This window comes from Molothrus aeneus, chromosome 1, assembly GCF_037042795.1.
Source record: "Molothrus aeneus isolate 106 chromosome 1, BPBGC_Maene_1.0, whole genome shotgun sequence".
NCBI lineage: Eukaryota > Metazoa > Chordata > Aves > Passeriformes > Icteridae > Molothrus > Molothrus aeneus.
This window is the reverse complement of record NC_089646.1, coordinates 41,075,420-41,101,015: the sequence shown is the minus strand read 5'-3', so window position 1 is coordinate 41,101,015 and position 25,596 is coordinate 41,075,420. Positions and strand designations below refer to the sequence as shown.

At 37.6% G+C, this 25,596-nt stretch overlaps 1 protein-coding gene across 1 annotated transcript in view; it reads right to left on the bottom strand.

The window, feature by feature from the left end:
• RBMS3 (RNA binding motif single stranded interacting protein 3) overlaps positions 1–25,596 on the bottom strand; it is a 439,534-nt gene that overhangs the window by 122,197 nt on the left and 291,741 nt on the right. Inside the window, exon 6 of the mRNA XM_066571247.1 lies at positions 17,490–17,569. Within this exon, the coding sequence (XP_066427344.1) occupies positions 17,490–17,569 (80 nt within the window). The remainder of the gene's footprint in view (positions 1–17,489; positions 17,570–25,596) is intronic.

Here is a 25,596-nt window from a genome sequence, read left to right as displayed (position 1 = left end):
AATCAACAGTACATATGGTATTTTATATTCTATTAACCAAATGCAGCCTTACATAGCGGTGTAACTTCCCACCAGAGCACACAAAGCCACCCTGTCCCTGCACGGCTGAGCTGGCATCCACATGCTGATGGCACAAAATACATCTGACTGAATTGCCATTTAAACCTGAAACTCCTGATGGAGCCAGAAAAAGCTTTGATCCTGGGAAATGTTTCAAGTGAGCTGTCCCCCTTCCCGAAGCAGACAGATCTCAGATCTGAAATGTCACGCACAATTACCCTAGAGTCTTTGACTCTGAATCTCCAAATAACTCCAGGCATTATGCAGGCTCTCATCTTCCCCCAACAACTTCAGGACTTCATTTTAGTGAAATTGAAAGAATTTTCTTTCAGAAGTGATGGCTAAAATGAGACTTATGTCTTAGTATTGGAAAAAAAATATTGCAACACTGACTCTTACAAAGAAGCAGAAGAATGCAAACTGTCAGGAAACAAATAGTAAGACTGCCTCAATATGCAGGCCATCCAAAGATTTCCAGGCTTCTTTTTTATTCTGTGTTTGGGACTTCTTTAAAGAAGACAAAACGTCCCTCTTTATGATGGTGGAGCAAAAAACCATGGGCACTTGGAATCAGGTTTGTATTGTAGTTCAATATTGCATATTACAGCATTACTGTGTATTGCTGGATCATGCTTGTGTTTTGATTTCCACATATTGCAACATGAATCTTACAAATCAAAATCCAATGTAACATCAAATGTCTTCAAAACCCTACATTTGGCATTAGAACATTGAACACTCCTGCTGCCTCAGACCTGTTGAAGAGATTTAACAGTTTGTTTGGCCACAGTTTGTAGGCTAGGACTGGCACTCACCAAGTTTTCTTAGCACTACAAGGATGAGGAGCTGGGTGAGTTCTGTGCCAGCAAGAGGGATCTGTGGTTCTATGGGGCTCAGGAAGTAAGGCAGTGTGGCAGCTCATGATATCAAGAGGTTGCTTTGGTGGTGGCATGCAGGGGCAACCATCTCAGTGACCATCAGAGGAGTCTTCTGATGCTCCATGTCTGCAAGGATACCTGGAGCAAGCAGGATCAGGGAAAGCAGAGACTGCTGTCCTTTGAGTGGCATGCCAAAGAGGCACTTCACTGAGCCATGGACTTTCCTTGGCAAAGAAAGGCAACAGATTAAGAAAAAGGACACCAGAGACGATGTCTTTGTACAGAAGTTATCACCAGTGCTTATGTAAATGATGATGGGGAGAAACCCACAAAGCAAAGCAACAGAAGTGAGCCCAGGGAGGCTTCTGAGCTCATCTGCCATTCCCCTTAGGCATATGTGGGGAATATGTCACCCCTGGTCACCCTCACTGTGACCAGGCAAGAGGGCTGGTCATACATGTGATGAATGGATTAAGTTCACTGTGCAACATCAATGATCACTAGTGCTGGCCTGAGATGGGAGCAGAAAATCATTGACCAAGAGCTCATCATCCTTGGGCTAGGAGATGGGCACAGGTGAGGAATGTCCTCATGAAGTTGAGTGAAGAATACACAGGCAAGCACAGTCATGTTAAGAAAGCTGAATTGAACCCAAGACAAATTACATTCATAAGGTAAAGAGCCCTTTGCTTTAGAGAAAGAGCATTATCAGTTGAGCAGATCAACTGTTTGTGTAAATGGAGTTGCCTGACTCAATCCAAAGGGTGTAAATGTCCTTCTGAACCACACAGGAAATGTCTACAAATTTCAGGCCCATGTAAAGTATAACATAGAAGCAGCTAGTAAGAGAAATTTGGGGAAAAAAACCCAAAACATTAGGTTTGAGCTGGCTTTGAGCCACATGCTGCTCTGCAGTGACTGGGAATGTTTGGCATCATGACAGTGCAGCATAAGACTGGCCCTGGGAATCATGCTTCTATTCTGATTCTGTTGTGTAAAATGATTGCCATATCATGCTTGTGTTGTAGTTTTAGTGTATTACTCTTCTAAATCACAACCCCACATAATGTCAAGTATCTTTAAACAAATCTCATGTGAACTCTTCTCATGTGAAAAGTCTGAAGGAACCAGATCAGAGAGTATTGGACTCTGACAAGCAGAGTCTCAGGAGGAAAAATGTTTTTTTTTTGTGGGCTGTTAAAATGATACTACTTAGAATCTAGGGGTCAGAGATTCCAAACTTACCCCTTTTTATTTTTATACAGTGAAAAAACCACAATAATTTTAATGAAGAGTATAAATAGAATAGATAAGAATCTTTTCTCTGAACCAAGTAGTAAGAGCCATGGGAAAGCAGTGATGATGCCACAAAGTGCTTATTCCCCAGCATCCTCTTCCTGTGAGCTCACAAGCCCAAAGACATTCTCAGAACTGCCATCTCACTGCACAAGGAAAGAAGCAAGCTATTTAAAGGCAAATAAGGGTAAAAAAAATTAGGAAAAAAAGGAAGGTGAAGTCCTTTAACCAGGAAATTAAATCCAGGATCTGGCAAAAGTCTTAAGCATGTTTCTAATTTTGGCAAACAAGGAGACTGAGCATCTTAAAGATTGTCTTTTTGTCTGGAATAGAGCTTTGTGATTTCCAAATAGACAACAAGGAGTGAAAAAATTTCAATGCACAGCAAAAAGTATGAAACTAAAGACCGAATATTAAAAGAAAAATCTATCAGGATGTCAAAGTCAAGGGGACTTTCTGAAAACTGGATGTTTCTAAGACTGACACAACTTTTAAAAGCTAGCACGGAAGAGGAGGAACTGTTTTAAGTTGATAGATGCTTTTGAGCTCTTAACATGAGAAAACAGGAAATACCTTAGGAATTGTTATTTTGGTTTTGGCAGATACTAGGGACAGACCTTTAAAGTGCCACAAGAGCAAAAGGATATCCTCTTGAAAGGAACACAAGGCCTTTGCTAAGAGCTAAGCTCAATTGCAGAAGCCTGTAAAAATGAACTAAGGCAAGTGAATGTTAACATTCATGGCTCAATCCCCTATCCAGCTCAGCTGAGATCTAATTCCAAAAGACAGGTATTTCAGCACAAAAGTATATGCCAACAAATTAAAAGCAGTGTGCAGAAGGAAGATGCAGGCAGCAGTGCTCTCAAAAATCGGAACACAATGGTAAAATATCAGGAAAATTATTTCCTTAAAATGGATTACCTAGGAAAACAGATTTATAATCACTAAAACCAAAATAAAATCCATCAAAACCATCAAAATGAACACAATCCGACTTTAAGAAGAGTTAATGAGCTTGAACTAAGATGTAGGATTAAAAACAAGATTTCTTTTGAGCTCCATTAGTGAAAAAGTATACGAAAAAGCTATGCATTAATTATTATTCTTAGCACTCCAAACTTCCTGCATAATATCTTCTCTTGTTTGGTATCACCTTTGCTGCCAAAGAATGGCCAAAGATTTTCTGTATACTATTCTGTGGGCTAATTAATTTGTAAGATGGTAAAATATTAGGGACATTGAACAGAATGGAAATAGAGATGCATATTGAACAAACAAAAATGTCCAAAGCATTCTGAGTATAAAAAGAACAGAACTGTTTTTACTGTAAGTGAATGTCAATACGCATCTAAAGATTTGGTGATTCAGAGGAGTTCTTGGCTTGCTCAACCAATTCAGACAAATTGATTTTGATCTGTCCAAATTTTTTTAATTTTCATTTGTCTTTAAGAGAAAGATAAAAACCGTCATTGAAAATCTTGGCAGATGTTAGAGAATGAACTTTCCTCTTACCCAAATACTCTTTTAATCTATATACAGAAGGTTCGGACTCGGGAGACCACTGCTAATCAGATAAAAAAAAATCAAGCATTTATTTAAAATTTGCATAGGGGTTATTTAAGTATGTGCTAAGAAACCTTTCTCAATCAAGGTCATCAATGAGATTTCAAGGGGAAAATAAACTCCATATATATATTTATACATACACACAGTCCTGAGAGAATCAGCTTTAACGGAAAAATGGGCTTGCCAACAATTCTGGCATGACAGGTGGGAGCACAACTCAGATTTTCCTAGGCTGTTGGACTGTATCTTCATCTACAAAAAGCAACAATGTAAGGCATATTCAAGTCAGCATATTTCACATGTATCAGAACTTGAAAAGCCCAAGCAAAAGGGATATACCAACACAGGTAACTGTCACACAGATTTAGTTCCAATGACAAAAACTTGTTATCAAAAGAGGTTATCCGAAAATAGAAGGTTTCTGCTGTCTAACACTAGCCTGTCACAGGCTAAAACATTAAGCAGTGTTGACTCTACATTGAGAAAAGGACACAACAGACAGGCTGTAGGTTAAAGTCATTGGTGCCCAGTCTGCCTACCAAGAGTGGAGGAATCTGTGCTGTGTCATCATCCACCAGAATGTTTCCTTCAGGAGAGGATAAATGACAAGATGCAGACAGTGTCTGATCTAGTGCTGCAGGCACAGCACATGGAGATGCAGGATTGTATTTACAAGAAGTTCTGTGCAGCTGAGGCTGCTCAAAACCCATGGAGGAAATTTTTGAAATGCTGGCATAAAAGAGATGGTGACAGCAAGGCAATGCTAGCTGCAGGGAAGACACACTGCACTAAGTCTGCTGGGAACAGGGGAGAGTGATGGACAACCATTTGATTAATCGAGATATTCTCTGCAAGGTGCAAGGAAAGTGAGATGCAGTCAGCTGTTTCCCAAGTAGTTGCTTGTACAGGTTAAACCAGTTCTTACCAACAAAGCTGCAGTTTAAGAAACACTAAAAAAAAAATTAAAATGTAGATTAAAGCAAAGACCAAACATACTATATTCCTAACAGCTGAACTCCCTCACAGAAAGCATGATGCCTGGTTTCCAAAGGTCTCTGCTCATAGTTGTAGTAGGACTGACATCCCAATGAACTTAGTATTGTGTCTTCCCCTGCCTAATCTTCCCCTGCCACATCCCTCTTAGATGCTGCACATAAACCACCCCAGTCTGGAATCCATCAGCTGTGTTAGATAAGGGAGTTACTTTGATTTCTTAACTAGTGTTTGTAAGTTCTGACAGCCACACTTAGTTTTATTAAATGTACTTGTGCTGGCTAAATCCTTTCCCAATACCTCCTTAGGGCACTATTACAGGTTTCAGATTGAGACTGGACTGCTTGGGAATGATTGTGTTCCTGGGAAATGGGCTAATTACAATGGCAATCTTGCACAGCACTTACCACTAGTCTCTGCCTATACTGTTTTCCCCCTGCAAAAGGTTAGAAGCATGAAAATAAATAGAATTAAGTCTGTGTTTGGTATTGGAAGATCTGCAGCAATCAGGCAGAAATGTTTTCATGTTCACTGCTAGGTACAGGATCTGATGCATGAGAAATGGTAATGAGATAACAAATTAGCCATTGATTCAGACACATCAGTGATGACTGAAAGCCATTATGTGGTAACTGCTCTTTTCTGGGGGTCTGTTTGAAGTATGTTGGTGGTCCCTATGTATTTCCTAGGAGAAGAACATCTGTTGAACAAAAAACACTATCAAAATCAATATAATTAGCATCTTTTTGAAACTCTTGAGTTAAAGGAAGGGTGGATCTTTTTCCTGACCCTGAGCTGATCTTTCTTGTGTGACAAATAGAAGCTTTCAGCTTCCAAGTTGTTTTTGTTGGATGAAGAAACAGTTTTATTTCCTAGGTCTGACAGTCTGGCTCTATCTATTAATTTTCATATACTTGGTTACATTAATGTTGATTAATAGTCAATAGTTTCAATTAAGCCTAAAAGACTTCAATACCTAAGTATCCCTGAAAATTATTGGGACTGACATACCTCTCACTCAAACTAATTCAAAAAATGCCCAAAATGTTAAATTAGTAACAGATACCAGAGGAGTAATATGCAACACACTTACAGAATAAGCCTCCTTTATATCACTACTTTGGCATTCAGAAAAACCTTCTGGAGTCAATGATCACACAAAATGATCAGAACAGCAGAATCTTGATTCAGACCACCCCTTATGTATATTCTTAGCGGTGCTGAGTATTTTTTACTCTTCCAAAGCCAGCAAACAAGCAATGTCTTGGGAAAAAAAAACCCTTTAAATTCAAGGCACACCCCAATCCCAATATCTTCCATATTTCCCACCTTCAACTATTATTTCCTATCTACATCTCTTATTTTCTTAGCACTGAAACAAAATCCCACTTTGGATGCAGCTCCTAATATACAATGTTATATCAGCAACCTGGGTCATGTTATGCACAAAAGAACTATTTGGTTGAAATTACAGGCAGGCAAAACATATATAAATTAAAAATTGCCTACCAAGACATTAACCACAGAAAAAATTTTATTTTTTAATAATTAATAATTTTTAATGGTTATTTCCTCTTACATTGCATGCACTATGCTGAAGTAAAGATAACTCATATGGAAAATAACCTGCTCAACCTAAACTTGTATCCACCACACACCTGCTGGAATTAAAGCCTCCTAAGGCAAAGGTAAATTTGTTGGTGCTTGGTGCTACTGCTCACATTCAAGAAGAATGCTTTCAAAGAGTCCAGCTCAGTTTTCCCTGGTTTCTATTAGAGCCATCCTTGAGGCTAGTCTGAAATAAGATAAATTAGAGATGAAAATAACCAATGACATCAACTCCTACATCAGTGAAATGCAGGTGCTTGCAATATATTTACTCCTGTGCTACCAAGCCTCTTTTGAAAATTCCAAATGCTGAGGTTTTCATTACACTGTAATGTAAAATTCAGCTTATGGAGAACTTCTTTGAAGGGCAGGTGCTCATCCATGATGCTGTTACCATGGGTGAGGTGGGAAAGGGAAATCCAGACAAAAATACACCTAGGAAGCTGCTGGGTCATGTTTTCTTAATTTGAATACATATTTCATATTTTAATAGTATAAGCTCTGAACTAAAAAGCTTCACATATGGTCACAAAGTTACAGTATTTACTGAAAGGGAGATAGAGGGAGAAGGAGGGGAAGATGGGAGAAAGGGAAGAGTGGGGGAAAAAAAGAAAAAAAGAAAATGAAGAGGGAAAAGGAAGGAAAAAGAGGAGAAAAAGGCTCAGAATCAGTGAATTCATAGTGCAATTAGTAACCTAATTGAGAAGGATACTGATTATATTCAGTAATATAACACTGTCACTGAAGAGCCACCCATGACAACTTTTTAGTTGTTTTGAGGGAATTTCTTTTGTCATTAAAATTTGCATTTTCTGAAATGTAAAAGTCTTATGTAAAGTAAGGATTGTTAAACTTGGCATTTGAAAGTTATTTTTTCTACCATATCTGTTCAATCTGAAAGTTAAATTACTCCTTTGCCCTTTTTCTCTCTCTCTTTTTTTTTTTTTTTTTGGTTTCTTTTTCTTTGCTGAACAGCAGCAGTTCCAAAAATACTATATACAGAAAGATTATATACTGGGTGGTAGGGTAAAGGCTACATATAAAATGCTTCTTTAATGAGCTTTAACAAAAAGGACAAATGTAAAATCAGATATCCATCACCTTTCCCCTCCCTCTTGATGTCTCTTACATTGTAGAAGATAAATTGCAGACACATCATAGACATGGAGGCAGCCCAAGTAAAATGTAGGCTGCTTAGCCCTTCTTTCAAGTTCCTGTGATTGAACCTGGGAAAGACCTTTCTATGATCTTGTGATCAAATGCTGCCATTCAAAAAAGAAAGGCTCAGAGAAATGACTAAGAAATGGGGCTTTTACAGCTGCTCAGGACTGCTGACCAGCACAATGACATAGTTGCTGGGACAAACAAATAAAAAATCAAATAGAATCTTAGCCTTCTGCTTCTCCAGTGCTTTCAAGGCTGAATTGCTTTTCTCTGTGTTTTGCAGCACTATTCAAGGAGAAGGGTGAAAGGGAGACTTCAAGTATGCAAAAAGCTCCTTGCATACCTATTTGAATACCTCGAGGTATTCAAAACATATGGGGAAGGGAGAGAGAAGGTTCTGGTATTCAAAACATATGGAAACTGCTATTGTGGTACCACTGATCTTACTTTTTCAGGATGAATCTCAAAGGGAAATATCTTCACTCGCTACTTCAGACACTTCATGTCACTTCATACTCGGGGGAAAGGCCTGCAGAAGAGTCCTCAATGCTCCTCTGGTGCCAGGGACAGTTTTACTTTGGAGGAAGGGACACAGTGGGGCAGAAAGACAAGACTACAAAGGGAGGACAGGCCCTGTATAATTTTTCCCCTTATATGTGTCTTCCCCTTCCAGTGACACCCCCTTTCTCATTACCAAGAACTTCCTAAAGGCATCAGGACCAAATTTTTCCCAAAATGCTTAAGGACACACCAAGCACCTGCAGGATGACTTCTGTTCAGACAAGTACTCAGAAGTTTGGCTACAAATCCTCTCTTTCCTGCTACCAAATTTTTCACATGCTCTGCCAATGAAAATGTCTTTGCAGAAAATTCTCTGTACCAGCCCTGATGGGACAAACCCAGCTGAAAGCCTCCATAAGGTTGGCTGCCACCCAAGGGCACTTCAAGGCACCTCTCCTGGATGTTTGTTGAGTTACAGTGGTGTTCCAAAACATGTGAAAATTCAATACTCCAATTTTATTGGGACATCTGAAAAGTCCATTCCCAGAGGCTTCCACTTCCGGTTGAAATACAGATGCACAAAGGAGTGTGTCAAAAAATATCTATTTGCACATTGTTAAGCTTCAATAAAACTTTTTTTTGTTCAGCTTAATTGGAATTTATGGGGTAAAAGTAAAGAAGATTGAAGCTTCTGACATAAATTTCTCTACATTTCCAATTTAAAAGTGTTCAATGTGTAAGCAAGTGGAAAAGTGTGAGGGAGGGAGGAGGAAGGAAGATTTCTTTTATGAAAGGTCTGAAAGGGAAATAATTTTCTTCAGTTAAAAAAACCCATGAGATCATGCAAACCATTTGCTGGGTATTATTATTCTTGAGCATAACACACTATGAGCTCAAGTGGTTAGTCTGTGCTCAGCCTTGCTCAAGTTGGCTTTTTAAATGACTTTTAAACTAGTTGGCTCAGGTGTGACAACACCATACTGCAGCAGTAAGGTCTGCAAAGCAGATGTACTCCATCATTTAAAGTGTCCTGAAGGGACTAATAAAGTAATGCAGGAGAGGAAGAAACAGGAGGAGTTGTGCCACTGCTGGCCACAGCTGATGCAAAAGCAGAATTGCTCCCTGAAATCTGAATCATGCACAAATAACTTTGCAAGGCTCCACATTGTTTCATGCTCTGATTTGCATGTTTTTTATTTATTTGCTTTGTTTGTTTTAAATTGCCGGCCCTTTAGACCTAAACAATCTGAAATTCAAGCTGTGAATCTTTCTGGCTCATAAATTCTGCCTGCCATAACACCTGCGCAACTCGTCTGTCTTGTCTTGGATTTTACAGGCGCATCTGAGGAACAGCACTGTCCCTGGACCAGAAACTTGTCGATGCTTCTCCTGCTGATGTATGAGGCAAGACAGAATTCAGTGCACACACTCTGAGCTGTGCTGGGTATGCAGCAGTAGTATACAGAAGGGACTTCTTTGTGCTTAAGCAAATATATCCACCATTTCCCATAAAGGGAATGGATTTTCTGAACTAGAAGATTTACATAGTCACTCTTAACAGCAAAAAATGCCCATGAGTTAAAAGAAAAAAGAAAAGCATATATTGAAATTAGTTTAGATAAACTGTGGCAGACTTCATTGTCACCAGATATTATGAATGAGAAAGGAATGCAGTTCTGTTTATGCTGCAGACTTTTAGAAATCTTAGGAAAGATATAACAGGTGCTACTGTGTCAGGAAGAAAAAAAAAGGAATAATCTTTTCTCATTTATATGCCATATTGTTCTCTAACTTTCATTCTTATAAACCATGTGGAAGGTTTTAATCCAAACTGCAATAATGCTATTTTATAGATCATGACCTGAATTACTGCGATATCACAAACAAACTGATCTTATGCCTTTTTTGATACAAAGTAATACAAAAACCCCAACCCCGTAAAACACTTTCTCCCTAATTATACAGCTAGATTATAAAACTCAGTATTTGATCATATAGCTTTTTGAAATACAAAAAGATACCTTCTTTTCTTAGGAACTTACAGACCAGTACAAGATCAAATGAAAACCAACATAAATATGAAGCACTTCAGATCTTTGACACTGTCCCCATCAACTTCACGTATTTTTGGAAAAGCAGGCTTTAGATGATGGTAACATTCTGTCTTCTCTCACACAGCTTTCCTCATGAGCTCAAATTACATGGTTTAGCACTGATACATACCTCTTAATATCTAAAATACAAATTGGCTCAGCCCTCATTCCTCCAGGACATTAGTGTGTACCAGCTACTGGGGTTTACCAAGTAAATAAATATGTCCATATCCTCCAAACCAAAGGCAGTCTTTCTTGAACTAAATGGTAATGACATAAAATCTTGACTAGATAGGAATTTTTCTTTTTTACTTTTTAGAAAAATAAACCTTGCCTTTAAAGAATCTAAAGAATATACAACCTTTAAGATCCAAGGGACCTAGGAAATTGGAATGTATCTTTGCATCATGACATGGAAATATGTGATATGGAACCAGAAGCACCTACAGCAATGTCAGCACAGTAAGGACAACAGAAGGTTACATAAACTTAATTTTGAAGAAACAAAAAAAAAAACCCAAAGGAGCTAAATAGAGAGGACCCCATCTTGTTCAGTGGCACAAAATGACACACTTCACATTTGAAATTCTTAAGAATGCCATGAAGCAAACAAGTATCATCAGATTTTAAAGGCTGTCTTTAAAAGGAAGGAAACTTTGGAAGTCCAAGAAACACTTGACTCCAGGTGAAGTCAAAAGCTATTGGAAATCTATCGCTGAAGAGTTGGTACACCTTGGATTAACTACAAATGATGTTTGCTCAAGTACTGGAAGGAGGGTGAAGCCAGGAGACTGTGCTGGTGGTGTTTGACAGCTGTGAGTCTAAAAAGGAGGGCAAACATGGAGCAGTGATGAGGTTTTGGCCACATCATAGAAGCCTACATGAGCCAAAAACCAAAGTCACTCAGATCTAAACAGGGAACTGCTTTCTGAGCAAAAGGGTTTATATTTTTCAATAACTCAGTACCCATTCTGAAGTTTCTTGGTTAGAAAGTCCATCTTTATGACCATCTTCTGCAAAGTCTATGTGATCTTAAACATTATGTGATGTCTGAAAAATGAAACTATTTCCTCAGGGACCCTCTCTTCTGAGAGCTGCACATACCACCCAGGCACCTTTTAACATCCAACACAACCCCAGCCAAAGGTCCACAGAGCCCATTCTGCACAGAAACTGTTTGTCAGAGAGACCCGAGCTTGGGACAGCAGCTGCACATTGCTGAGGGCATTGGAAGCACGTGGGGCCCAAAGCTGGACAGGGATTACAGAGGCCTCATGGTCACCACCAAGACTCAAACAGGAGTTAAAGATTTTAACTGTTTGTCAAAGATGAAGACTTGCAAAGAAGATGAAACCAACAGAAGTTGAAAGAATATTCAGAGGGTTTGCGATGTAAAAGAAATTTCTGCTAACAATGAGCTGAGTTTGTGTATTTATGGAGCACAGAAAGTGAAAGATTACAGCAATTCCATAAAAAATGACAGCCAGAAAGTGGAAATGGGAAAAATAAATAGAAAATTTGTTAAACTGTAACTTTTTATGAAGGTCTTTACAAGGATCATATTTTCTGATACAATGAGGAAGAATTTATGTAGTGCAGTCAGCAGATAACAATGGAAGTATTTACAAACCTGAATTCTTAGAATTCAGTTAGACAATAGAAAAGATTCAGATAACATTAATATCATATACATGAAAGGAACTGAAGATACAAGTGAGAAAATCTGGGAAATAAAATTTTTGAGGATAACAATATGTAAAAGATAACCCTCTTTGTAAACTAGTTTCACTGAGCATTACCAGTAGAAAATCTAACAGAATCCTCTTTATTCTGAGTTCTCTGTAGCATTCAACAAATGTTTTAAGATATCTACAAACCAATACCTGGTTTATAGTTTTGGCTGCTATCTTATCTAGTTTAAAATGTCAAAAACATACATATATACAGACAGCTATGCAATGCCCCAAGAAGAAATATTTGGAAGAGTTTGTCAGTGTTTTATCTACATAAATGAACAGAGAATTAAATAAAAAAAGATAAAACACCAGGAGACAGGGTCTAAAAAGCTATCAAATAAAACATTTAAAGTTCATTCACTCAGAAGAGCAGTTTAGAGCATCGCTAATGACAAACAAGATAGTATTTGTTCATATACTAAGAGAAAAACAGTGGAAAATGTTGTTAATATCCAGTACACAGTTAACCCTCAACTGGAATACTGTTCCTTCATCACCATTTAAGGCACAATATCCTAGAAAACAGGTTGCTCTCAATAGAGTATTCCAAGTTCTAAGTCTACTTCTCTGAAGCAAAGGTTAACTATCTGAATTTACTCTCTGTGGCGCAAGAACCTGAGAGATATCCTAAGAGAAATATTTATACTAAGTAGAGAGGCAGAAAACATCAATTGATTTTGGTGAAATGAGTCCATAAAAATGCAGTGCTTGGAACACTTTCAAAAATAAATTAAAAAAAAAATGAAGCATGCCCAGTAATGATTAAAGCAAAATATGAGGTATTTGCAAATACATCTGTATTGTAGCAGATAATTTCTTTCTATTTAAGAATTTTTACTCTAGTAAAAGTCAGTGTAAAAATGATAGCCACTTGTTACTTGTGGGGTTCTTAACGTACACAAGGATAATAATTCCCTCTTCTTTATTTTTGTCAGGTATCTGTAATTAAATTAGCAATAAGAAAAGGAAGATTTTTGACCATGTAATGTAGCATCCATGTGTCTCACTTGCTTCAAGTTTTCTCTGAGAAAGTAACTGGCCCAATGTCCTCTGACAACTCAAATTAAATTTAAGGTATAACAACTAGAAAATTATGTGAGAGAGTATAATGGACATATCAGCAGAGGATAATTACTGCAATTGAGATGTTCCTGTGAATTCCAGAGAGAAAAGTAAGAACTTGTTAAATTTTTGCATTTATTCAGAAAGAAAAAAATGAAGTTATTCAAAAACATCCAAAGATACCGGGACATGAACAAAAACTGTGTAAATATCATTCCCTAAACTTGCCCATCCAAACAGAAGCCAACTTGTTACTGAGAGATGAGCTAGGAAATTTTAATTTAATTCAGTGATTGCAAAATGTCAAAAATTAGCAGGATTTCATATGAAGCCTCCTATTGATCATCAAAAATAGATGCAGTACAGAAAGACTGGGAGAGACCTACCTGCATTATTAGTAGTGCTCTTCACATCTCAATGGAGATGTAGAGCAATACAGAATTCATTTGCTGACTTTCAGCATGGCCATACAGGGTCTATACCATTAGTTTCACATGAGTCTGAATTCTCTATGGGATGAAAATATACCCACTGGGCTGTGCAGGTCTATTTATCTCAAGAAAGCAGTGCTAATAAAGGGAAAACAAAAAAACCTCTCACAAATAAAACCCACTAAAATAATAATCACTCAAAGCTACTCAGAATATTTATGAAGTTGACGTGGGATCTGCCAAGAATTGAGATTTTGCAGATTTCTGCAGATGACTGTGCTTTCTCAGTCTGAAAGAAATGCTAAGACATTAACTAATTATTTATGGAACAACCAATTATTTTGTACTGTAAATCTAAGACTGAACATCATGAAATGCTTATTAGTTGAGCAAGCAAGAGAGTGGAGCAATTCCTTCCGGAGTGGAATGAAGCCAAGGAGTTGAACAGAGAAGGCCCCTTAATGAGAATGATTCACTAACACAGACACAGCGATGCTCAATTTACCTAGGCACTGCACAACTGACCATCAAAATGTTTCAAGAGACAGAAAATAACCTTTACATTGTGACTGGGTTGAAGCAGAGGGGTCTGGAGCTACAAGTGCTCAGTTCAACAATTTTTAAGAAGCAACAGTGACTGAAGTTAAAAAGTCAAAGAAGGATGGATGCGTTTTTGCTTTCAGAAGGTACAAAGGACAGAGGCTCCAAAGTGCCCTGTGTGCCCTCCTTTCCTTCCAGCTGTAACCTTGCTTTCCTGCTGCATTGTTGGCCTGGGCTAGCTTTGATGTGTGACTCTTGGCTAGGCTCAAACATCTAGGTACACAGCACTTATTCTCTTGTAACTTTTTTCTGACTTACAAGAACAATAATAAAACCCCAAACCTGACAACAAGAAAAATCAAATTTAAAAAATTTAACTGCATTTACATCTCATTTGCCAAGCAAAAATCTAGTTGAAAAACAGCTCTCTATTCAAAATTAATGTTTGAGATAACTCTTTGGGAAGGTATAACTAAGTCAGGTAAGGTATAACTTTATTCTGGCATGAAAGCCAGAGCTATGGTGCCCAGACTTTCTAATGGGCTGTTCAACATCATGTGAAAGCTACCTATCCCAAATCTTCCATCATGCCTGGGTAACCAGACAAAACTACCCCTGCAACACATGAACATTTTATCCTCTAAATATGCTGATTTCACAAACATATGTCCCACAGAATGTATGATGACACATCACCAGGATCACATCTCAGGGAACCCAGCAGGGATGGAAGAGAGCTGCCAAAATGATTTGTCTGGTCCATAATCCCACTGCCTCAGGCCAGTAGCACATGGCCAACAGCCAGTTGATTTCTTTCTTGATGGGCCTCATGCAACCTTCTATTAGCTGGTAAACCTGAACCAGAACATTAGTGCTTGGATGAGAGATGAGGACAAAAATGCAAAAAACCCTTTCAGTTCACTGCCACACCTGAAAGAAATCCTTTTGAAAATCCAAAATCAATGTATTTTAACCCTAAAAGTATTGATCCATTTTCACTCTCATTAAGATCAGGCCTTTGAGCAGCAGAGTTAGTAACAGACAGTGTTGTATATTTCCACTAATGTTCTCTTTGTTTTTTTAACTAATATCCATAAAGAGGTCACAGCAATAAACTAGAGATGATTCTCCTTCCATGCCAATTACTGAGATGCTGGGAGAATCCTTTTCAGATTATAACTGTGATTTTCCAATACATTAAGAGACTTGATTTTCCTTCCTGCTTCATGCAAGACACTTCTGTCTTTGCTGAGACACTTAAGTACAGGTTCATATCACAGATGTAGAAACTGAGTACAAGCTTAACCAGAATCTACATCAAGAAGAAACTAGGAGTGAATAATTTTTTGCACTGGATAAAATGTAAATGATCCCTTGAATCAACCCCACTGCTAAGGTGATCATGTTTATGCCCCGGCTTCTTAAGAAGAAGAGGAATGAATACAACAAATCTTTTAATTATGGATTTAAAGAGTGACCTACTCTAATAACAAGGCACAAACAGCTTCTTTTATGTGGACCAAATACCCTGTAACAAGTTCTAACTACCTGTGTTCAGAAACACAAAATCTGCCTCCCAAAACTCGAGGACAAAATGGGATCTTACACATACCTCCTGCATAGCTGAGCGAGTTCAGTTAATGGTTCAGTGATTTTTTTCCCAAGCTGCATTATACTATATTTGCATCTGAACAGCACTCAGGTAAATTAAAACCCTTAATACAGTCACTTCCCAAATAATCCTTGCAACTAATTCCATCTGACAACAACAATCATGAGAGAAACAGAGTAGACAATCTTTTCACATGGGCATCTTTTCTTGCTCAAGAAATTAAGAACTGATTCATGTCCTTGAAGAAAGCATCAAAAGTTATAGCCATTAAAATCCAATTTCAGTGTATCTCTTGAAATGAGATAATGAGAAGTAAATAATCAAGCTGTAAAATAAGCTATCTTATCAAGACCCCTGTTTTGATGTACAAACACTGTTCATGTTGAATAACCAGTACGTTTCTGATTATTTATAAATTAAAAAAAGAAAATTATTTTCATTTTATAGCTGTCATTCTTTACTATGTAGCTTTCTGTCTCAAGCAGGCTCAGTAAGAATATTCTACTTTAATACTGGATTTAATGATGTGTCCTCTCTGAGACAACTGGGATGTGACTATGGAGCACACAGACTTATACTGACAATGCCAGCCTTTACTGACTCCTTGCTATTCACACTCTTTCCATTGGGTGTTGCTATGATATTAAACAGATTGCTGCTGGGACTCAAAGTGTGCATACAGAAAGGCAAGGCAAAGGTTAAAGTTCTCTGCCTATGCTGCTCAGCCCATTGTTCTATGCAGCCCAAGTTTGTTGTACTTGACAAAGTTGGTGGTGTAACTCACTAGCTAGTGCTGACAAAAATAGTCAGTGACTACTTTTGAAAAATCAGTCTTAATATGGAGTCTTGCAGCTTGTACTAAAAGCTTTATCTTCTTTCATGAAGGTGATCTGACTAAAATTTATATGTACATTGCAGCTCTCAATTACTGTACACTGTAGCTGTGCAGATGGCTTTCTTTTAATTAGAGTATTCAGTACATCTTCTGCATAAAGAACCAGGCAATGAATAAGAAGAAATTTAATGAAAGTAACTAAAAAAGGAAATAGTTTAAAGGAAGCTAGGGGGAAAAAAAAAGGTGGAGATAACTTAGGACACAATTCTTGCCAGCATTTCCTGCTCATTTAATGCAGCCCTTCAGGAGAAATCCTTGCAAATTTGCAGCCTTGGAGAGGTCTTGTCAAGCAGTAAGTATTGAGCAACTGATCACTAAACTTTTCACAGCTGATGAATGCATGGATGATAGCTAAAGATTTGAAAAGCAAAATAATAGCTGGAACTTGACTTTCAATGTGGTATGGACACACCAGTGAATGTGTTCTGAGGGTATTGTGAGAAAGTGTCAGGACTTCATTAAGTTATGGTAAGAAAAAAACTTAATATTTGAAATATCTTCAGTATTAACAGCTACTTTTGTTAATACAGGTAACAGTAGCTAGCAATACTAAGTGGTAACTGTGATGAATATACAGCTGCTACAACCTGAAATCCTGGATATTTAATAATCAATATAAAGCTATAATCAATAATGAATTGATAATAAAGCTTTTATATAAGTTATATTCCTGGTTTGTTAGAAAAACATTGGCATTTAGTTATGTGGCCTCTGTACTAACTGGGAAAAAAAACCAAACAAAGCCAACCAACCAACCAAACAAAACCCAAAAAAAACCCCCAAGACAACAACATTCAAAAGGAAAAAAAAACACAGCAAGACAACATGAATTTTATGTTCTTAAATTTGCTGCTGTCAGGCACAAATGCTTAAAACATACAAACCAGGGTAAGAAAAGGTAGCTATGGGTCATAAAAGATAGGATTCAGCCAGAGAGGTTATATGCCCTCTTAGCAGGGGCAGTAATTTAAGCCCCTCTCAAGATAAATTCCAGTATTTCTGTATTCTAAACTCTTCAGTGAATTTTAAATTTCACAAGGATGGCTAGACTTACCTGGTAGACCGGGTGGGGTTTTCAGATATTTGCCATTAAAATGCTGAATTACTACTTCACATTTTTCTGTAGACTCCATTCTGGAAAAGAAAAGAGAGTGGGATATGGGTAGAAGCAATATGTGTTACTAGACTGTTATGGGAGCACTCAGTCAGCAAAAAAACAAAAAGCAGAAGGAGAAAAAAAGGAGAAGCACAGATGCTGAGAGAAGCCTGCAAGGCTGTTGCTGCTGATTTTTGCAGAGAAACTGGTTGAGCCAGTTTCATTAGGACAGAGTGTGGCTCCTGAGGAGGACCTGCCACCCTCCCTGCCTGCAGCTGCACTCCCAGCTGTGCTTGAGCACAGCCCTGTCAATGAACAGTCCCCTTCTGGCTCCAGGGCATCACCCTGAACAAGGACATCTTTATGCTCTCATGTGCTGCTTGGAAAAGCAATGGACACGTTTCTAGACTCCTACTGCACCCAAAATAACTTCAAATGGCTTAAAGAAGTGAATTGCAGGATTTGGAGAAGATAACGGAGGATTAAACAACAATTATTAAGGATTACAATGTTAAGAAAACAACCTGCAAAGACAGGCTTTATAGTAAAACCAAAGACAATGCATATATGACTATTGCAACATAAAGCCAAGTTCTGGGTAAAGAAAGTAATTTATGTGTAACACCAGCTGAGGAAATGCCTTACTGTTCATCTTCTGTGAGTTCAGGATAACTCTCAGCATTGAGACATTAAAGTATTAACAGTGAATTGGTAAATGTATTTTTGAACAATTGTAAGAACACAAAGTTACTAGTCAAATCTCAAACCATGGTTATACCACATCTGGAAACTCACTATTGCTTCAGATCTTCTAAATCAACTGCATACAAGCCCAGAAAAGGAGTTAACTTTGCTACAGAGGGGGTTTAGAAACTTTGAAAAGAGGAAAAAGAGAAATGGAAAGCCAGTAATTTCCTAGAAAAGTTGTGTTTAAACACCATGTTCAATGCTCCTTCAATGCACCAGTATGTACCTCCAGGTATTCTCCACAAAATAACTCTGCTGACATATATATTGCTTACTTCTCACCAGTCTAGATAATTTTAAAATGAATTTATCCACTACTCTTTCTGTCACACAGTTTGGGGAAAGAGTGGTTCACATACAGCAGCAGTTTGTCTCCAAGGATACAATTCTGCTCAAGTCCAAGAAACCACACCATACCACAAAGAAAACAAAAAAAAACAAAAAACCAAAAAAGAAGCCCAAAAAATCCTGCCTTCCCATTTAATTTTTTTAAGGAAATCAGTCTATTGTCCAATTATTTCAGATGAAATTAAAACTTTCCCCTTCCAGGTTGTATCATTGTGTATCATGTGGGCTGGGCTCTTTCTACGAGCACAAAGACAGTGACTTAGATTGTTCGATTTGGCTTCATTCAGACTTAACTAAGCGAATGTCTGTGCTGAGCCTTTAGAGACTCTTGTCTCTGAAAGAATAAATGCAATAAAAGTCTGTTTTCTGTAGCTGCAGGCACTTGGTGTCAAACCATGTTATGTTGCACCACACAGCAGTGACAATTTCATTTTAATACATGGGGTACATTTTAACAAGCCAAAGCAATCCCTGCAAAGAACGCAATATATAAGCTGCCAAATGAAAGAGACTCAGTGCACTTCATGCGTTTTATGTGGGAAGAGAATAAAAGTGAAACCCACAGTGTTCTGGGATAAAAAGCCCATAATTCAAATAGCACTCTGAAAAAGAATGTGCACATTTTCCTCTCAAGTTTCACAATTAACGGCTCTCAAATGCCATTGCTGGCTATCTGTAATCTGGCACACGCTTCGCTTGAAACCGACACTGGCATTATCGACTCAGCCTGAAAAGGCAGCACAATAGACAAAGCCCTCTATACATGCTCCCCTCAGATGTGTTGCTGAGTAACAACTGCATCCATCCTTTGCCCACCCCACCTGAGCCCTCCCGTGCTTTCTGCAACTTCTGCCTTTTGGGGTGGCTTTTCCCCCCAGCCAGGCAAAGGCTGGCCAGGCACCCACGCACTCATCAGGAAGGCTTCCACCCCAGGGCCACCAAAACATGAATTTTAATTGTCCACAACACCCCTCTGCTTAGAAATAACCCTTTCAAATTGAGTTCTTCAGGATGATTAGCTCATTGATTGACTGGGAAAAATTAGGGGAACAGAGCAACCAGATATATTAGCAAAATTCTGATTCTTGCCTTAACAAGACCCAGGGTTTAGTTCAGTCAAAATTCTGATCAATATCAACCACTTATGTGGTTTTTTATGTGTCAATGTCTATGGCAGGCACCTACACATGAGTTGAATCTATCCACACACAGAGATTCACACATTACTCCTCTTCTTGTTTTATCCATAAAGACGAGCTGTATCTGGGCAGAGGTCCCAAAAATACACTTTCTTTAAGTCCACATTAATAAATTCCTCCTACTTTTCCTTCAGAAAGCTGCAACACTTGTCTATTGTAGAATGTGCTTTGAATTATTCTTCTTATATGAGCTAGCAATGTTTCAAAATGTTGCTTGAGACTGGCATTTAATAAAAATATCACTAATGGAATTGTTACATGTTAAAAGGTTTTCTGTAAAAGAATGTCAGCTGAGCACAGGTAAACTTGGGGGAAGGACACACTCAAATACATTTTTTAATTTAACACATTTTTTAATATTGGCATTCCTTTCATAATTGATAGAACAAAAATATGACAAAATATAATATTCTGGATAAAAGATAAAGATCCTAGATGCTTCAAAACTTTCTACTGAAAGATACAGATAACACTTGCTGGAAAGGAAAGGAAAACAGCTTCACATGATAATAGAAATTTGGTCCGATTAGATAATTTGTGAAGTACCCTTTCAAATTCCTTTCAATTGTATATTTTTGGTGTTTATCCTAAGAGGCTATAAAATAATAATTCATCTTTAAATGAAATTTGGAGATAATCATAATGTATCTAAATATTATTTCGAACCAGGAGTGCACGGCAGAAAAAAATAATTATCAAAGCCATAGGCTTTTATAATTTTTGAAAAGGTACAGATAATTATATAAACCCAAAAGAACTAATAAAACCATGATAATTTATTTTTACCCGTGTCTATACATCTCCCAATTCTGGAAACTAAGTTGTAGGGATCCCAAATACAAAATAAGTAATGAGACTCTCTATATTCTGTCCAATTTGAAAAGAAGTAATTTTTTTTAAATCTGAAGAATGTTTTTATGATTATTTTCTTGCTATATTTTGTAAACTAAAGATACTTCAATATAAAAAATAAAAGAAAAGAAAATCCAAACAAACTTAAATAGTGGATGCTTAAACAAACATCAGAACCAAATAATTTGATGTTCAGATCTTGCTATTAAATATTTATTATATTTATATTCTATTATTATATTATAAAAATAAAAATAAAATAATTTATTTTATAATATTAAAATGATATTATATATCTCTCTACAGACCATAATGGCACCAAAGTAGTCATTATGTGTTGTTAGAAGTAATAGGGAACATTTAACATGAAAAGGAGAGGAGAGGAGAGGAGAGGAGAGGAGAGGAGAGGAGAGGAGAGGAGAGGAGAGGAGAGGAGAGGAGAGGAGAGGAGAGGAGAGGAGAGGAGAGGAGAGGAGAGGAGAGGAGAGGAGAGGAGAGGAGAGGAGAGGAGAGGAGAGGAGAGGAGAGGATAAAAATTATTTTAACTGCCTTCCTAAAGCTCCTATACATGCTTATTATAAAGATTGATGCAGTGTCAAGAAACAGCTTAATACAATTTTTTATATAAGGAATACCATGGTAATTACATAATTATTACCTGAGAAATATTCAGTACCATGTAATTACCACCTAGTGGAAAAGTGTGGGTTTGGTTTACATATATCCTATAGTCACTTTCCTTAATAATAATAATATAAATGAGAATCAGGACTATTTTTTTAATATCCAAAATAAATATTTAAAGATTAAATTGTTATTACCACATTTATGTTATGATCAACACAATAATATTGTTTACATTTAGAAGAGTGGGAATAATAAATCTTCAAGAACAATGTTTCCTTACTATTTAAGGCATTTTGCAAAGATGGAAGCAAGTAGGTAGTAACAGTATTCTACAGTGAGGGGAGCCCAAAGAATGGAGACCATAGTTAGAATATACACCAGAAAACTGCATTTCTTTAGCATATCAAGAGGACTAGAGGGGCAGTCTGATAGCACATAAGTACCTTTGTGGGGAGAATAAACCAGGGAGTAAGGACTTCTTTACTCTTCCTGAGAAAGTTGTGACAAGAACCAGATAAATTCAAAAGAGAAATTAGGCAGAAACATTTAACTGCAAGGAAGATGTTCCACTGGCAAACATCAGATAGAAAATTGGTGGTCCTTTTTTTCTGGTTGGTGTCTCCAAATAATTTCTGAAAGTCTTATTTTAGTAAGACATGGACATTATCTCAATATTAGGTAACAGGTAGTATTTCAACTGCTAGGATATAAAAGATGTGAGGCAAAATTATCTACAGGTCTCAAATACTCTAAAGAGTATCTCTAAACGAGATAGTTTTGATTAGCATAAGGTTTCCTATGTTTTTCATCCTTCCATGGAAACACATTCACTAGTTTTTAAATTTATTTTGCTAATTTAATTCCAGGCATTCTAAGACCCAGATGTGGTGGCAACCAGATTTCCTCCTTCCCTGTAAAAGATTTAGGTATCTTATCTCCCCAACTTTTCAGTCAGTAAGAGATTGCTTCAAGATGTTTGTGCTTTTTGGTTTGAATCCATTTTATGTTGGAAAAAAGCTATTCCCTTTGCCACTCACAGCCTAAGAAGACATTTATTTTGACAAGTTCTCCTCATGGCTCACAAATTATATCTTTTCCAAACATGTCTTGCCTGTATATTCTTCAACTGTCTGCTTGAACAACAGGAGGTTGTTTACTTTCTCAGATAAATATAAAAAACCTACAGAAACCACTCTTTTCCTCTGGAGATGTGGTTCATTTTATACATTGCAGCATCACCCATTATGCCAAGGTGAGCTGCCTGAGTATCTCTGCACTACAGTATCTTTTTTTTAGAGATAAAAAAACTCTAGAGACCCAAAAACCTCTTTGGGTCAGAAGAAATAACTTTATTACATATACATTATCCTGAAAACCTCTGAAAGATGCACAGCCTCCTTTAAGGAAAAAAAAATCAACAAAAACATAGAAATTAAAGGCTCATCTCTCAAGTTTTACTTCAATGGAAACTGGAGCATAACCATTTCTACTGAAATCCATGCAGAGCTTCTAAAAATAGAATAATGATCCTGTGATGGCTCAAAATCTCGTTTCCTAGTTTTTGTTGCTCTCTTTTAGTTGCCGAGTTGAATATTGTTTCCAAAGACTAAATTTAAGACATGTAAAATGGGGACAAGCAGGAGATAAGTTTAGTAAAAAAAGATAGAAAAAGCAAAGAAAAGCAACCCATTAGAAGCTATTCCAGAAGAATAAGGTAGAGAAAAGATGAGGATGAAGCCCAAACTCCCAAGAGCAGAGTGTTTAAATGCCTCACTACAGACCCCCAGCTAGGTCACAAAGGGATGGAAGCATCTCCCTGATGTGTACCTTTGCTCTGAGGTGCCAGCTAATTGAGAATATCTTGACTTTGGTCATTTGCTGGAAACAGCATCATAACATTTTTTTTATGACCATTTGTGTTGTACAAATTTTCTCGTGTTACTGGAAAAGAACAGTACAAACACACAGCCATTTCCACCTAGACCTAGGCTGATTTATGCTACTGTCTTCACAGTCTCAGGTTAAGTATTATACTGGTGCCTGCCAGCAGTGCAATACTTGACTGTCTGACTGTCAGCATTTCCATCATAAATTTCTGTTTTCAGAAGCTTATGACTTCGTTGTAAAATGTCGCTTGTGGGAGGAATCTTGCAAGGTCGTTTTAAGTTACAAGACAGCAAACAAAATAAAAAAGTTAGTGGCTTCTAACTCTTTCTTTGCACTTTATCATTTAAAAGGACCTATAAAATGCTTGTTCTGCTGTTCAGCTGAGTGTGACAAACCTGTGTATGGTATTATTAACAATACTATCTCTTTAGGGAAGATACTTAAATAATACTTGAATGGTATTTTATTGTGGGGTTATAAAAAGCAATTTTTATTTCATTGATTCAGTGGTACCAGTGAAGTCCCTCCCCAAGGTATATACCAATATTTCCTTGCTCCCTTTTCCAAAGCCCAAAAAATTCTTCAATTAAACTCACAGTACCTCAGGCTTGGATTATGCAAATTGCTCATCCAAATCACCTGATGGCTCCCAATTTTCCAGCTTCCTCCCTCATCACCTTTCAGAGCTGCATATTCATCTTCATCTTATGGAGTCCCATTGATATTTGTCTAGGGATCCCAATCCATCTGTCCTTCCCTGGAGTTTGCTTCTCCCTGCTTCTTCCTGAAATTGCAGCTTCATGCTTGCCAATTTTCTTAGGGATGTATGAAGTCCAGCAAAATTTTTCCAGGTTGGAACAGCAGATGGAAATCTGAGGGTCTCAGAGATACATCCCCACACAAACCTCCCCAGAACCCTGCAGTGTTGATCTGAGGCTTTTCCAGGGAGGCCTTTCAGTGGAAATATATCACCACAGATATATTTTACAGATATCACACAAAGTCTTTGACGCATGTTTGGGATTTCCAAATTAGTTTGGAAATCAGTTTAATATCTCAGTTTCACCTGAGATATTAAATTATAAAGCAATTTCCTGGGTAAGATGCAGGATATGACAGATCATTCTTCTGACTGAAAGTAGGAATGATCCTTATAATATCTAAGCCTGTACTACCATCCCAGATGATGGATTTATTCAAGCTAAATTATAGCACCTTTTCGATCACCTTCAATTAAACCCTTGAATAAGGAAGAACAAAGCCATTTTCCTCTTCACAAATGCATCCCTAAACTGCCTGAATGTTCTTTATCCCCTGCTGCTGCTGACACTTCTGTCTCCAAAGTAGCAACATCACTGATCCTCAGAAATCTCTCTCTAAATATTCCTCCTAACAAACAGTAGCACTGCTTTGCCTCCACTGTGATTTTGTCATTCCTTTATCTTCTGTCACCTTAACATCTGGAATTTATCCTCTGTGGGCCTGTGGAAATCCAGGTCTTCCAGCACATACAGTTCCTCTTTTTAAGTGGCAACACTTCTTAAGGATGAAGATAAATATGATAAATAAGATAATATTTCCCTCCATGCTCTCAATACCTTCTCCTATCCAGTAATTCCAGCCTCCCTCAAAGACCTTCTTACTATCTCTGATCTGCTTTTTACTCATACCATCAACAACACTACTAATGCTGTCTGCCAAACTCATAAAATATCAATTTTAAAATTATATCTTGAAGTTTCAAATCCAGTTTCTGTGGATTTCTTTCCATTTTTTTTGTTTTGTTTTGTATTGTTTTGCTCTCTTTCACCTTGCTGATTTTTTTTTTTTAGGATGAAGGACCATGTTTTTGTTCTAAGCTCTGAAGAATACACTTACACTTTTAAAATGGAAGATCAGCTGCTGAAATTATTAGACAACTCCCAGCAACAGGTATTTAAGAGAAACACCTACAAATTTAAGTATTGTGATGAAATTCTGTGCAACAGCATCACAGTGTCATTCCCTCTTTTAACAGGCAATCTTACAAAAGACTGAACTCAAAGCTTCACATCCAAAGAAGTGCCTCCTTTTTCCAATATCCTACTTCTAGTAGGCATTTCTGCTCCCTCCTATTTCTCATTTCTCTCTCTGCTCTAGGATAGGCTGTGTTTAGTCTCAGCTTCTGCTTGCCAATGTCAACAGAAACAGTCCTGCCAAAGACCACGGCAGTGGGAGCCCTGTGGAATGCCAGCTCCCAAGGAGAGTCTGAAGGCAGGTAAAATGGCCTGGAAGTAAAAAGCATGGGCCAGGGGTGAGGCAGAGACAGATGTATAGAGTTTATAGCATGGATTGGCTTTTATGAAGCCACAGTCAAAGTCTAAAGTTTCCCTTCTCTGGCCCCTTGCTCATAACTCTCCTCCCCA